The following is a 15,789-nucleotide window of genomic DNA, read 5'->3' as shown; positions in this document are numbered from 1 at the left end:
CAAAAAATAATGGAAACACATTAATACAATGTCGTGTCGAGATATTTTTCGTTGAAAAAGGAAATAGTAAACCATAGTGTGAAATTAGAAATATTTTTTCGTTATATTCAGAACTATAATTTCTATATTTGAAAATGGTTTGATTCAATTCAGGTCAGAAAAACATATACAAACGTTCGTTAATTTTACCAGCATTTTATAAAAATATATCGAAACTAAGTCTCTTGGATTTGTTCCAAAACGAAAATAAAAATTTGCAAACCTTGATTTTCGTGTTCAGATTGCGTTTTCTGATGTCCGTTTTCCCCACGGCAGTGGAAAATCCAATAAAGTTGCGTGCTTGCGGGCAGTTTTATATATTCTCCCGTGAATTCGCCTGACCTTTCCAAAAATAGCACGTGCGCCATCGAACTTAATTTAGTGATATGTTTTTCATTTCCTTCCGCTCCAAGCTGATTTCGTTATTTTCTAAGATAACGAAAAAATACCCGATCGAAATACTTTAATTGGTTTGGTTCTAACCAATCGTGAAATTTGAAGCAGTGTATTTCCAATAATGTCATTGGAATCATTTGAGAAAAAAAATAACTTTTTGGAATGTGTAAAATCTAAAAATCGAATAAAAAAACCATCTGTTTGTGTTCCAGAGCTTTTCTTGAAAAATATGAGAACAATTTTCTTCAAATTTGGTACAAAAATCATTGGCTATACCGAATTGATTAACTTAAAAAAAAGGAGGAAACAAAATTGAAAGATTCATTTTTTGGAAGCTCAACATATCCTAACTGCTATATTTTCAGAGTTCTCGAAATGTTCGCGTTGATATTTTCATATTTTTCCTTCATGAATCCAGATATTTTTCGTTGAAAAAGGAAATGATAAGTCATAGTCTGAATTTGAATAATTTTTCAATTTCTGTTTGAAGAACCTTTCAATATATAAGTTGCCATTATTTGAAATTGCTTGTTCCGAAATATTTTGAAATCTCGCAATTTTACTATACATCATGTAGAAAGAAATTGTGCAATTATAAATATAATGAACACTACCAATTTTACTCAATAGAATCTATTAAAATTCTTTAATCTCAATTGATATTGAAGAAACCCAAAATTAATATCGCAAGTTGAATTTCATTTCGTGCTATTAAAAGTTTTTGGGTTTATTATTGTTTTATATTCTTCGGGAAATTAATTGTTTGAAAGTTCTTGATTCATCCGGCAAATACGAAATCCTCATTCCTCAAACATTTCTTTATTTCATTATAAACGAGAATTGTCTGCTTCAAATAGTAAAAGACTTATCAACGCCAAGTTCCCACACTTTCTCTACTATAAAATCCAATTATTCACTAGTAAGAATTGAGGATTACATACAAAGCCTCTTTAGTGGATCCCACAATGAATCTCGTTTCATTATCTCCCAGCTCAGTGATACATCGAGGCTTGAACTTATTAATGAACCGGAATATTGTTCAAAATTTTTACTATCGTCAATTAACATTACATATTTCAAATTTCTACAAATTGTTATTTTAAAGGAGTGGAAGTCCTGTCTAAATCTTGTTCAAAATGACCGTAACCTACATATTTCTATATTTAAAACGTGTTTTTTTCAGTAATTATTGAATTTATCGATATTTTATTCTAAAACTACACTAATCATATTCATATAAATAGTTGCATCCATGTCATTAATTAAATCTTTTGTTCACAATCCCTTTGATATAAAAATATACGAAATATTCTTTGAACCAAATTTTAACTCGTTTCTTGGCAATATATTTTACATAAAATGATATCAGAAGGTGTACATTGTAACGGGTGTTTTTTTTTTCGAGGTATATAATTTTAAGTTGGCATTACTGTTCAAAATGGCGACAGATTCAACAGCTGTCAAGTGATTTATTTTCAGTTTGGTTTGGCAATTCATCATGAATAGACTCACCTCTGAACAACGCTTGCAAATAGTGCAATTTTATTTCGAAAATAATGGTTCTGTGCGGAATACGTATCGCGCACTACGTCCATTTTATTTTGTTTAGCGATGAAGCGCACTTCTGGTTGAATGGCTACGTCAACAAACAAAACTGCCGCATTTGGAGTGAAGTTTATCCTCAAGTGTATGTCGAAACACCGTTACATCCAGAAAAACTGACTATTTGGTGCGCTTTATGGGCTGGAATCATTGGTCCGTACTTCTTCAAAAACGATGATGGCCAGAACGTTACAGTTAACGGTGATCGGTATAGAGCTATGATTACTAACTTTTTCATTCCTGAATTGAACAACCATGATGTCCAGGAGCTGTGGTTCCAACAAGACGACACAACATGTCACACAGCTTGTGCCACAATCGATTTATTGAAAGACACGTTTGGTGACCGCCTAATTTCACGTATTGGACCTGTGAATTGGCCTCCAAGATCTTGTGATTTAACACCGCTAGACTACTTTCTGTGGGGCTATGTGAAGTCATTGGTCTATGCGGATAAGCCCCAAACCCTTGACCATTTGGAAGACAACATTCGCCGTGCTATTGCCGATATACGGCCATAAATGTTGGAAATAGTCATCGAAAATTGGACGTCCAGTTTGGACTACATCTGAGCCAGCCGTGGCGGTCATATGCCAGAAATCATATTTAAAATGTAATGCCACAAGATTATCTTGCGGATAAATAAAATTCATGTCTATCGAATAATCCATCGTTGTTTTATTGCAATTTAAAGTTCTATAGCTCTAAAAAAAACACCCTTTAGAAAACTAGATGTGTCTGCATCCTAAAAATCAAATAATTTGCTACCCAAATTCCTACAGCCCTTCACTATCGAAAATGTAAGCCACTGCAAAATTCTCTCAATTCTAGCCCAAACATATTAATTTCTAGGTTGAATTAATACAATACTTTAGCAAATCAAGGTTAATCTTGCAAATAAAATTATACCCTTGATCCATTACGTTTCAATTATCAAGGATTAAAATTAATTTTGTGGTATTATCTGTCTATTTTAATTCTGTGAGAAAAAATATCTATCAATGGTAATACGTTAATTATTTCTTGAAGCAATAATTCAGATGGTTTTAATGAAAACCGCATCAGTTGAATTTTTAGTTTCTGGTTTGAGCAAATTGATAACACTACTCTTTGTGAATATAAATATAAACTATGTAATCTTTTTACCACTATCAGCATCTGTGAGATAATTTCCTTATCTTCCCAGAGCCAGGCTCTTACTCCAACATGAACCAACAAAATTGGACAACTATTTAATGAATTTTTTATACGATTCAATTTGCTATAAATTACAAATGACGCGAGTAGACACCAAATTAATATTAGTCCAGAAGGAGTTCCAAGTATAGCAATCTTCTAAATATCAAACATATCTCAGGGTTCGGAAAATAACGAAGCTCCAGAGGATACGAAAGCCTTGAGATTATGCAAAAGGCTAATGCCGATTTATGCAAATTCCCAAAAAAAAAAAAACATATAAATGCGACTTGACATCCAAACACTTCAATAAATTTTTTCATAACTGGTTGTAAGTTTTATGGATCCGAGTATATAATCACTATATCATCAAAATGTGGAAGTGGTGTTTTGGAAACTAATTCTGGGAAATATTTAATGAAAGGTATTAGTTAATACATACCTAAGAATAATTAATTGCTATTGGTAGAGATTACTATTAGATAATAAATAGCCTATAGCAAAAAGTTGGGTTTTTGTTTAGAAATGTATGAGAAGAGCAACAGAATCCATTACATTCCTATTGGTTTTATTTGGCCTCGAGTATAGAAGATCTATATCGTATCAAATGTTGAAGATATCAAATTACGATCGAAAAACTTGAACAAAAACGTTGTATTATTTGTTTATCTCTATAATTATTATATAGTTATATTGAAATTTTTTGCAGTTGTGATTCTAATTGATTGGGCTCTATTAATCAATCCCCAAATAGGTTTTTAACCTTGGACAAAAAAGCTCTTGGTAACATTATATGAGTTTCTGATGTTACCAACTCTATTTATTTATTTATCAGATTAAGGGCTGGCGACAGATTGTATCACTTAAAGTGAAAGAACCCTCCATTTAACATTCGGTGAGTCATAGAAAAAAATGTAAGTAGGTATATTCATTATGTCACTATGACAATGTATTTAAGGAACATTCGACTTTTTCACAGTTTTACGTAGCCCTGGAAGAGATAGAAAATAAAAATTACAATGCTCTTGAAATTCCGAGTTATGATTCAGAATTCAGATGTAATATTCTGGGCTGTAACTAAGAATTTTGAAATTCTTAAGTTTTGAGTTCTTATCAGAATTTTAAAATAACCTATATTGGGAAATTTGGTCCAAAATTCCTACTCGATTTATATTCTTGTCATGTAAACAATGAATATTCTCTACCGAATTTAATAGAAATGAAGATTATACTTTTTAATCGAAAAATAAGATATTAGATGAAAGCAAGTTCTATATTCTTGGCTTATAAATATATTTTGGGAAGCAAATAATTCATATAATGTAGATAAAGGAACGTAGCAAATTTTGCTTGGTGTTTTTTTTTTTGATGATCAGAGCAAATATTATGTCAAGAATAAATAATGACAATTTGTTCATGAATTCCGAGATACGGGATGTTAAAGTTTTTTTTTGAAATCTCACAATTTATTGCTCTGAAACCGGTCAAAATATTCAAATGAAATTTAGTGGGTTCCAAGAGGTAGTTATTGCGCATTTATTGACAGGCAATTAAGAATTTTATATTCATCATTGACGCGTATAAGAGTAACGACCTCTTCTTTTCAGATAAAAATGGTACGCCACTTAGATAATTCGAGCTACAAAACATTTTTAAATTCTTCTGTCATTTGAAAAAAATATATCTTTTTTTGCGGAAAAATAAAACATCCTAACGTATTTTTCAATTCTTTAATTCACTTATTAAGTAACGGGTGTTTTTTTTCGAGGTACATAACTTTAAGTTGGCATTACTGTTCAAGATAGCGACCGATTTAACAGCTGTCAAGTGATTTATTCTCAGTTTGGTTTGGCAATTCATCACGAATAGACTCACGCCTGAACAACACTTGCAAATAGTGCAATTTTATTTCGAAAATAATGGTTCTGTGCGGAATACATATCGCGTTCAGCGATGAAGCGCACTTCTGGTTGAATGGCTACGTCAACAAACAAAACTGCCGCATTTGGAGTGAAGCTAATTCTCAAGTGTATGTCGAAACACTGTTACATCCAGAAAAACTTACTGTTTGATGCGCTTTATGGGCTGGTGGAGTCATTGGTCCGTACTTCTTCAAAAACGATGATGGCCAGAACGTTACAGTCAATGGTGATCGGTATAGAGCCATGATTACTAACTTTTTCATTCCTGAATTGAACAACCATGATGTCCAGGAGGTGTGGTTCCAACAAGACGGTGCAACACGTCACACAGCTCGTGCCACACTCGATTTATTGAAAGACACGTTTGGTGACCGCCTAATTTTACATTTTGGACCTGTGAATTGGCCTCCAAGATCTTGTGATTTAACACCGCTAGACTACTTTCTGTGGGGCTATGTAAAGTCATTAGTCCATGCAGATAAGCCACAAACCCTTGACCATTTGGAAGACAACATTCGCCGTGTTATTGCCGATATACGGCCACAAATGTTTGAAAAAGTAATCGAAAATTGGACATCCAGATTGGACTACATCCGAGCCAGCCGTGGCGGTCATATGCCAGAAATCATATTCAAAATGTAATGCCACAAGATTATCTTGCGGATAAATAAAATTCATGTCAATCGAATAATCCATCGTTGTTTTATTGCAATTTAAAGTTCTATAGCTCTAAAAAAAACACCCTTTATAAGATAGTTCTTGATAATGTATCAAAATTGAGTGTTGAGTGTTGTTTTTTTGGTATAAAAACAGCGCCTTGTATAAAAAAGGGTTGAGAGATATTTTGTCTCAAATTGAAATGATTTTTAATTTAGAATATCGGTGGCGTACAATTTTTTTCTTTGAAAATATTGAAAGCAATAAATAAATATTGAAAGCAATAAATAGTCAGTTTTCGAGAGAAACTTTAAAAACTCGTTCCTCAGAAAAAAATCCCATAAACATATATCCTAACAAGCTTCGTTTTCGAGATAAATAGTGTTAAAGTTCGATATAAAAATCAGTTTTAACATATAACTCTAGTATTATTACATTATTTGTTTTAATGTTCAGGTATTGAAGTCTTGAAAATATAATTTTTGAATTGGGTAAGTGTCCCCAGCCAAACTTATCCAGTGGCGTAGATATAGGGGTGCGTTGATTCTTCTCTTATTGGAGATCTTTTTTTCAAAAATTGACGTAGTGTATTATAACGCTTTCAGATGGAATCTAATTCAACATTTCTGAAACACTGAAAAATGTTTGTGAATATTTTTTATTATTTGAGTGTCTGATAAATTTTCTTTTCGAAATGTTCAATTAAATGCCAGCTGAAACTTTATAATACACTATGACATTTTTTGTTCCCTCATTTATCATTAATTTGAAAATTTGAAAAATTAATTTTTGTATATTTTTGTGCATAGTGTTTGCTTTGTACTCGATTATCTCGAAAATGGTACATTCTATAATTGAGAAGACCTTTTCTTTTAATGAATCTCTGTTGATTTCAGAAATGAACCAATTTTTTCGAAAAAAAGATAGAGGTGTAGTTTTTCAATAAAAAAAACCTACAATATATCTTTGTTATGTTCGTTACGTCGAAAACGACAAAAATTAATCGACAAAAACAAAAACACCATCCATTATTCAAATTTCAGGTTCGAAATAATCGTGGACATAAATTAGTGCCTCGAAGATGTTCTTCAGTGATTACCTATAAAAAAAAACAGGTAATATAACGAACTCACCTTTCGCCCAACCGGTAACAACGTTGCCAAGATAAGCCACCTTATAAGTAGGATCAGGTCTCGATATGGTTACACTAGCAGTTCTCCTCAACCTCAATTTATTCAAGAAAGTCCTGATGATCTTCTTGCCTTTGTCCCTGTGGTACTCCCTGGAAGGCATCTCGCTATTCAGGGCTTCAATCGAGGACACCCTCTTCCTGTTTTTCATCGACTCCAGAAGCACAGCATCAATTTCGTCTTCGATGGTCTCTTCAGTAGGAGACATTTTTAGCTTCGAAATTTAACGGTCACAAAAGGTAACTTATAATCCGAGCTTTTAAGATGTCACTACTCACTGAACACCGGAAATTGAACCCGACTGAGGTTTCCGGTGATTCAAGGTGGATGAAGTCTCTTAAGTACAAACGGCACAAAGCGAGGTCACATTACAACTGTCTGAAGATAACGAACTTAACAGAACTTTTTTCGGCAACCCACGGGTTTGTTACATTATGTTTTAGGAACCAGCATTCTTATGACGTCAATCGTTTTGATTACCTGTAAAGAAAACATTATAATTAATCTGGAGAAAACAATAAATATTGGCTTAGTTCGTAAAGTGATAGCTATTGGCGCATTTGATTCCTGATTTATGGGGCACAGGACAATTTTGCTAGGTGTGTTTGTCGATTTTATTGCGAAATTTACCTTATGTTAATTAGGTATAAATATTTCCTACGTCATTCAGTGCTCATATTCAGTGTTTATGAGGCTGCTTATACTGGATGGAGTGGAAATTTTTAGTCAATTTAATTTTAAGCTCGAAAAGATAGGCATATAACTTTTTTTCTTGTGATCATAATTTTTCTCTTCAATATTATCGACTATTCCTCTCAAAAAATATTAACCAATCATTTAGCAACGAAGCAATATTTTTGATTATAAAGGGTGTTTTTTTTAGAGCTATAGAACTTTAAATTGCAATAAAACAACGATGGATTATTCGATTGACATGAATTTTATTTATCCGCAAGATAATCTTGTGGCATTACATTTTAAAATTGATTTCTGGCATAAGACCGCCACGGCTGGCTCGGATGTAGTCCAATCTGGACGTCAAATTTTCGATGACTTTTTACAACATTTGTGGCCGTATATCGGCAATAACACGGCGAATGTTGTCTTCCAAATGGTCAAGGTTTTGTGGCTTATCCGCATAGAACAATGTCTTTACATAGCCTCACAGAAAGTAGTCTAGCGGTGTTAAATCACAAGATCTTGGAGGCCAATTCACAGGTCCAAAATGTGAAATTAGGCGGTCACCAAACGTGTCTTTCAATAAATCGATCGTGGCACGAGCTGTGTGACATGTTGCGCCGTCTTGTTGGAACCACAGCTCCTGGACATCATGGTTGTTCAATTCAGGAATGAAAAAGTTAGTAATCATGGCTCTATACCGATCACCATTGACTGTAACGTTCTGGCCATCGTCGTTTTTCAAGAAGTACGGACCAATGATTCCACCAGCCCATAAAGCGCACCAAACAGTCAGTTTTTTTTTAATTGATGTCAAGTTACAGAATACATATAGGCGTCATGTTTGCATCCGATCATAGAATGCGTTGGAAATACAATTGGTCCAAAGACGTTGTTCTGAATTCGGAAGAAGATCAAAATCATAGTTTTGATATATGAAATTCTGATTTTTTGACGTTCAAAAGTCGTAAGCATCAAGATTCAATAAAAGTTAGAGATTTCAACTGAAAAAATAAATATGATGTAAATTTATTCAAAAATGCAAATACTGTCTGAATTAAATTTGCGATGTTCTTAATATTTTCGAAACCACTTATGCCACAAAAACGAAAGGCGAATTTTTTGCATGGAAATGTCTACTGGGTCCACTAGTTGGAAATAAATACGTCAATCATTGTTCATATCCACTGTTGGTCTGTTTATGAGGTTGTTTACTCGATGAAGGTGAAATTTCTGAGTTGTTTTTTTGCCTGCGATGTTGAAATTGTCTTTATCGAAACATCCAAGTTATGTGTTCACTGTATCGTGTAATTACTTGGAGGTATCGATCACAGAAAAGGTAATTCTTCGGTCACTGAATTGCATGAATTTCAATTGCGATTTTTATTTCATCTTCTTTTGTTTCAGGATAACCAGGTCAGTCGCACGTTTAGCGAAAATTGCTAGATGCATAAAACAAAAGATTGAATATTTATCACTTACAGTATTACTGCTATCAAATGTTATTAGGATCAAGTGATTCTCATATTTATTAAATCAACGATGTCTAGGTCAACTGAGTATTCACTTCTTGTTCTAATACAGGATGGTTCTGAATTAGAAGTCCAAAGGAAAATGGGAGATTCTTTGCATAATTTTAAACAAATTCTATAAACATTGGCTCTTAAGCATTTTGTTTTCGAGATATTGTCCCTTTTTTTTGTGTATATTATTTCAGTTTATCGAATCATTATTAATCTTTGCTACATATTGGGTGAATCAGTACCAAAACTTATATTCAATTAATCCATAGTAGCTTACAAACTGAATCTTTATAATAATTAGAATTTTCATGAGGATTACTAGAGAAAAGTGTACCAGTGGTCCACCAAAAAATTTTCTGGAGGACAGAAGCGGGTATTGTTCCAGAAAAAATATCACTGCAGATTTGCACATCACATGATGAAAACTCTAAATTCAATTATCTCTGCCAAATTTAAGTTGAATATCTTGTGAAGGAAAGTGCTATGAGAAAAAAATTGACATCCTGTATTTCAAAAACAAAGCGTTTGCTGGCTCATATTTATAGAAATTTTTTTCCTTAAATTGATCGGAGGAATCTGTCACCAATTTAGGATCTTCTTGTATATTCCCAACGTGTACCGAAATCGTTATTGTAAATGCACAAAAAATATCATGATTGAACTATTCCGTTTTTGTTTGTAGGATACGCGAATTAATAATTACTATTTCTTATAAAAAAACTATTTCTATGCACTTAATTTTATGAAAATACCCCAAATAGCTCTAAGTAATAACATTTTTTGAGGGTGATTAACAAAGTTGCCAATCATCGGTGGTTTTTCAGCCAAGTTTAAAGTCAACACACCATATTTAAACCGAGTTTGTCGATGAGTAGAGTCTGAACAACACTTACCAAGTCATTGATTTGCTTGCACAGTATTTTTCCTATCCAAAAACAATGGTGCCTAGCCCAAAACTGATTGATTTACGTGATAGCATTTGAATAAAAATTGTATAAAATAGTACACTTGTTTCATAATTGTTGAACCGAGTACACTTACTTTTCCATGTACTAAACGTCCTAGAAATTTCAATACACAATGACAAAATACTTTGTGTTTTCCATAAAATAATTCGCCTCTCCACTAGAACTAGATATTACACCAAACAGGTCACTTAGGCGCTTACAAGTGGATGGTACGAAAAGTCATGAAAAACCATGTACAAATCCACGCTACTACTAGGAAAACAGCTAGAATTACTATTATCCATTTCTGTTACATCTGACCTTCCATTCTAAATACTTTCATCGTCATGAATTCAGAGTTCCTTCTTCTTTTTTTCGACTTGGAATGCGCATTTTACAATTAGGTTCTATTACTTCGTAATTGAGTTTTATTTTCTATTGACTTGCTTTCAATGTCCACTTCGATAAATGATTGGTATTATGATATAAACAAATGTTAGGTACTGTACAGAATGACTATTTTATTAAGTATAATTTCATCCTGATTCTAAGGTATTAAGTTCCAGAACTGTCTTCAAATGGGGAAAATACATTAAGCTGAAGTAGTTTTGAATTGAATTAATAGTTGTAGTATTCTAAATGATTTAATTGGTTCGATAAATTATTGGTTATTATTTGACTACAATATTGTTCGTCATTTTAGAGAATCTTCTACATATATTCAAATTATTAGATATGAGTACAGTGTAAGATTCGAGAAATAAAGGGTTTTCTAATAAAAAAGGTGTCATTTTGATATTGTAAAAGGAATTTATTTTTCAAGACAAATCGATGGATGTGCATTTCATTGTAAAGGGGAAGGTATGCCATTAACGATGGAAAAAAATATCACTCGAACAGTTCAGTTCAAAACGGTTCTTGAAACTGTCCATGACCAATTTGCACTTTACAATTAGGTTCTATTACTTCGTAATTGAGTTTTATTTTCTATTGACTTGCTTTCAATGTCCACTTCGATAAATGATTGGTATTATGATATAAACAAATGTTAGGTACTGTACAGAATGACTATTTTATTAAGTATAATTTCATCCTGATTCTAAGGTATTAAGTTCCAGAACTGTCTTCAAATGGGGAAAATACATTACGCTGAAGTAGTTTTCAATTGAATTAATACTTGTAGTATTCTAAATGATTTAATTGATCCAATAAATTATTGGTTATTATTTGACTGCAAAATTGTTCGTCATTTTAGAGAATCTTCTAATGAAAGAGGTGTCATTTTGTTAATGAAAAAAGAGTTTAAGGTCTTGAATAGATTGTGAAGTATTGACATAAACCTTATCTTTTTGTGGTCCAAAGAAAAGGTGAAAATCTGAAATTTTCGAGAAAAAATTGATAATATTCCCGTGGCTGCAACTTCTCCTGGACGAAAGCTACGCCCTTGGAACCTCAGTATGTTTTAGATCGGAACTTGATGTTCGAAAAACGTTCATATTTGAGTGGTCTGTGACGAATAATTCATGAGATATAACGATTTTTGGGGGGAAATGCAATTTTTTCCCAAATTTCGACTTCAAGTTTCCTCAAAACCGTGAGCTCTACGAAGAATCGGTTAGTGGTGCCAGAATTGAAGATCTCTGATCAGCCTAATTTCGATCTCAGCTGAAAAATTTTTTGTCGAAAAATTTCCTTAAAATTTTCCACCTAACCCTTAGAAAATTGAAAAAAAATAAAAATTCTTTAATGGGAATATTGTATCATTTCATTGATTGATTCGACTATATAGATTACGAAAATGCTTGCAGTTGGGCCGATCAGTACATTATTTCAGAAATTATAGGTAAAAATCTGAAATTTTCGAAAAGACTCTTGATAATATTCCCGTGGCTGCAACTTCTCCTGGATGTAAGCTACGCCCTTGAAATCTCAGTATGTTTTAGATCGGAACTTGATGTTTGAAAAAGGGTTATATTTAACGGTCTGTGGCGAATAATTCAGGAGATATAAGCATTTTTAGAAAAAATTCGACTTTTTTCCAAATTTCGACTGGTTTAATAGAAAAATTGCAATTGAAAAATTTGTGGTTAATTTCACATTTACTCTAATAGCATATTTCACACAATTATACACTATATGGTGAATAATATACAGTCTTTTTCGTGTTGTATATTTTTCGAGAAATATTTATTTTTAAACGAATTATTTTATTTTCAATAAAAAAAATTTTGAGCAATAATTTCAAGAGAGTTCAGAGGAATGTTTTTTTATATACTATATCGGTCATTTTCATTTTTGGAGAAAGAGCCCTCCACCTATAATATATACGAATACAAAGAATTCGTCCAATCACTTTATACTGTCCACAGTTTTGCGGAACTTGTTTTGAATAAAATTTGGTGGAACCCTCCCAGCTCGAGAAGCTTATTCATATATTTTAGGACATAAAATAATGAGAATAATCATATATGTATAGCTGTTAAAGTATTAATTTACTTATGTCTTTTTATAAGACTATTTTGATATGAAAGAAAGAAAGTATAAGCCATAGTGTGAATTTACTTCATTATATCTGCTACAAATACAATATTGATGTTTTAAACCAACGCAATCTGCAATTATTGAGTAGCAGTAAATATTGGTCTCGATTCGATTCCACTTATAGCTAATTTTCTGATGAATCTGATGACTAATCGCAAGCAAGGAACTCCTTTTGCATAAATTCAAAACAGCTGCATCCACGATACTTCTTAGAATTGTGTGAGATAAAACTGCATTCAATTGTGAACTATCAATGTATAACGGACATAGAGCATTGTGGTTTTGTAACTTGACCTCATTATAATAGATTTTGCAATTCGCTGACGGAAATGGTTATAAGGAAGTGTAGCAACGATTTTCTTTCTAGGAAAATCGTGAACCACAGAAGACCAACATTTATATTGGTTATTTCTTGTTTCCAAGAATCGAACAGAATGGGAGGAATTTGAAGTTGAAATTTAAGAGAGAATTATGTAACTTTGGGTTGAAATTCGCAATATATTTGAGCGCTTGTTTCCTGAACAGAGCGCTTTATACATACTTTCGTCATTATGTTCTTAATTTTTTGAATTTGAGCTGGTAACGATGAGGTTTGACTCGCTGATGACAAATCCACGGTAACTGTCGAACGAAAAACCTAGAAACCTGAAATTTTCCGTATATTACGACGTAAAGCAATTAAATAATGGAAAAATTCATCGAAACGCTAGCAGTACTAACAGTTAAACGTAAAGCGATACGAGTAAGGGTTATATCAGACATATAATTGAATGTTATACTAAGTACGTCTATGGGTAATACTTTAAAATGTCAAGACAACAATAAATACTTAAAAGTGACGTTATTCGCTCTGATTGGTGTTTCAGATAACATGGCTGATTGCACTATTTCCTACGTTTATTTTATTGGAAATCTTATTAATCTCAATGTTGCTATAGGAAGAAGAGAAATAAAGTCATTTTTAGACTCCTTTTAACATATACTCGGTAATCCATGCCGTAGTCCAGATTTCACAGCCCTGATTCAATGGCATAATATGTCGAACAGAACTGTCATCAGCAATTTAAAAATATAGATCATTTATCTGCGTGTGAAAATTGTGAAAGCTCATTAAAAAAAAATAATGATTCTATAGCACGTTTTGTGTCTGACGGGTAGATTATAATCGAAATAATCATTCATCCGAGCGTACAATTGGTAAGAGAGTGAAAAAATAAGCCTGGATATGTTACTGATGTCTTGAAGTCCATACATTATCGAATTTGAGCGAAAATATTGCTTCTGTAAGTGAAAGTCTCAAAGGAGATTCAAATGTATCAATTCCTCGACGCGCACAACATCTGGGCCTCTCTTACGGCACGCTATGACATATTTTGCAGCGACGAAGTCAATTTTCACTAGGTGGCTATGTTAACAAAAAATTTGGTGGACTAAATTGCCCGTACTTCTTTGAAAATAAAGGTGTCACCCAAACCGTCAATTCTCGTCGCTATACCCAAATGATTACAGATTTATTTGGATTGGAATTAAAAATATGGAATTGGAAGAGATGTGGTTCCAGCAAGATGGTTAAACAAGCCACACAACACGACCCATTTTTGCTTTATTACAAGAAAAATTCCCAGGACGCGTAATTTCTCGTTTCGGAGATGTGAATTGGCCACCAAGATCATGTGATTTATCGCCATTGGAATTTTTTGTGGAGTTATGCGAAGGATCGTGTTCATGTCGATAATCTATGGACTATTGACGATCTGAAAACTAACATCCGTCAAGCTAGTGGTAAGGTATTGCCCGAAGTCATCGAAAATTACCAAGATCGAGTCCTGTTAGAGATCACGCGAAGGATTTAAATGATATTTTATTCGTCACTTAATGGCAAGGTTCAAGCATTATATTGATAATTTAAATGAAAGTGTGTTTTATTTACGTTCATTTTCAAGACCATTATATTCTGAGACGTTAGAAATTTTATTTTCCAGATAATATCGAAACTGAATAACGGGAAAATAATGGGTGTTTTTTTTCGCGGTATATAACTTTAAGTTGGCATTACTGTTGAAGATGGCGAGCGATTTAACAGCTGTCAAGTGATTTATTCTCAGTTTGGTTTGGCAATTCATCATGAACAGACTTATGCCTGAACAACGCTTGCAAATAGTGCAATTTTATTTCGAAAATAATGGTTCCATACGGAATACGTATCGCGCACTACGTCCATTTTATTTTGTTTAGCGATGAAGCGCACTTCTGGTTGAATGACTACGTCAACAAACAAAACTGCCGCATTTGGAGTGAAGCTAATCCTCAAGTGTATGTCGAAACACCCTTACATCCAGAAAAACTGACCGTTTGGTGCGCTTTATGGGCTGGTGGAATCATTGGTCCGTACTTCTTCAAAAACGATGATGGCCAGAACGTTACAGTCAATGGTGATCGGTATAGAGCCATGATTACTAACTTTTTCATTCCTGAATTGAACAACCAGGAGCTGTGGTTCCAACAAGATGGCGTAACATGTCACACAACTCGTGCCACAATCGATTTACTGAAAGACACTTTTGGTGATCGCCTAATTTCACGTTTTGGACCTGTGAATTGGCCTCCAAGATCTTGTGAGTTAACACCGCTAGACTACTTTCTGTGGGGCTATGTAAAGTCATTGGTCTATGCGGATAAGCCACAAACCCTTGACCATTTGAAAGACAACATTCGCCGTGTTATTGTCGATATACGGCCACAAATGTTGGAAAAAGTAATCGAAAATTAGACGTCCAGATTGGGCTACATCCGAGCCAGCCGTGGCGGTCATATGCCAGAAATCATATTTAAAATGTAATGCCACAAGATTATCTTGCGGATAAATAAAATTCATGTCAATCGAATAATCCATCATTGTTTTATTTCAATTTAAAGTTATATAGCTCTAAAATACACCCTTTATAACTAGAACCAGTGAAAATCCCGAGAAAAATATCGAAAAATAAACTCAATATTTCAGTGACAACAGATCCAACCGAATATATCTTTCATTTAAAAAAAAAATAATGATTTCGTGGAATTAATCCATAATTATTTCGTAGGTACCTAATCCACTTATCAGTAATCATTTTACTTT

General features: G+C 33.2%; 1 protein-coding gene across 2 annotated transcripts in view; it reads right to left on the bottom strand.

Annotated features, from left to right (window-relative positions):
* Positions 1-15,789, bottom strand: part of LOC123678973 — a 43,685-nt gene that overhangs the window by 12,185 nt on the left and 15,711 nt on the right. For both annotated transcript variants that reach the window (XM_045616264.1, XM_045616265.1), the window contains exon 2: positions 6,926-7,462. In XM_045616264.1, the coding sequence (XP_045472220.1) occupies positions 6,926-7,190 (265 nt within the window). In that variant the 5' untranslated portion in view covers positions 7,191-7,462. The remainder of the gene's footprint in view (positions 1-6,925; positions 7,463-15,789) is intronic.

This window comes from Harmonia axyridis, chromosome 4, assembly GCF_914767665.1.
Source record: "Harmonia axyridis chromosome 4, icHarAxyr1.1, whole genome shotgun sequence".
NCBI lineage: Eukaryota > Metazoa > Arthropoda > Insecta > Coleoptera > Coccinellidae > Harmonia > Harmonia axyridis.
Note: the sequence above shows the minus strand (reverse complement) of the source record. Positions and strands in the feature narration are given on the sequence as shown.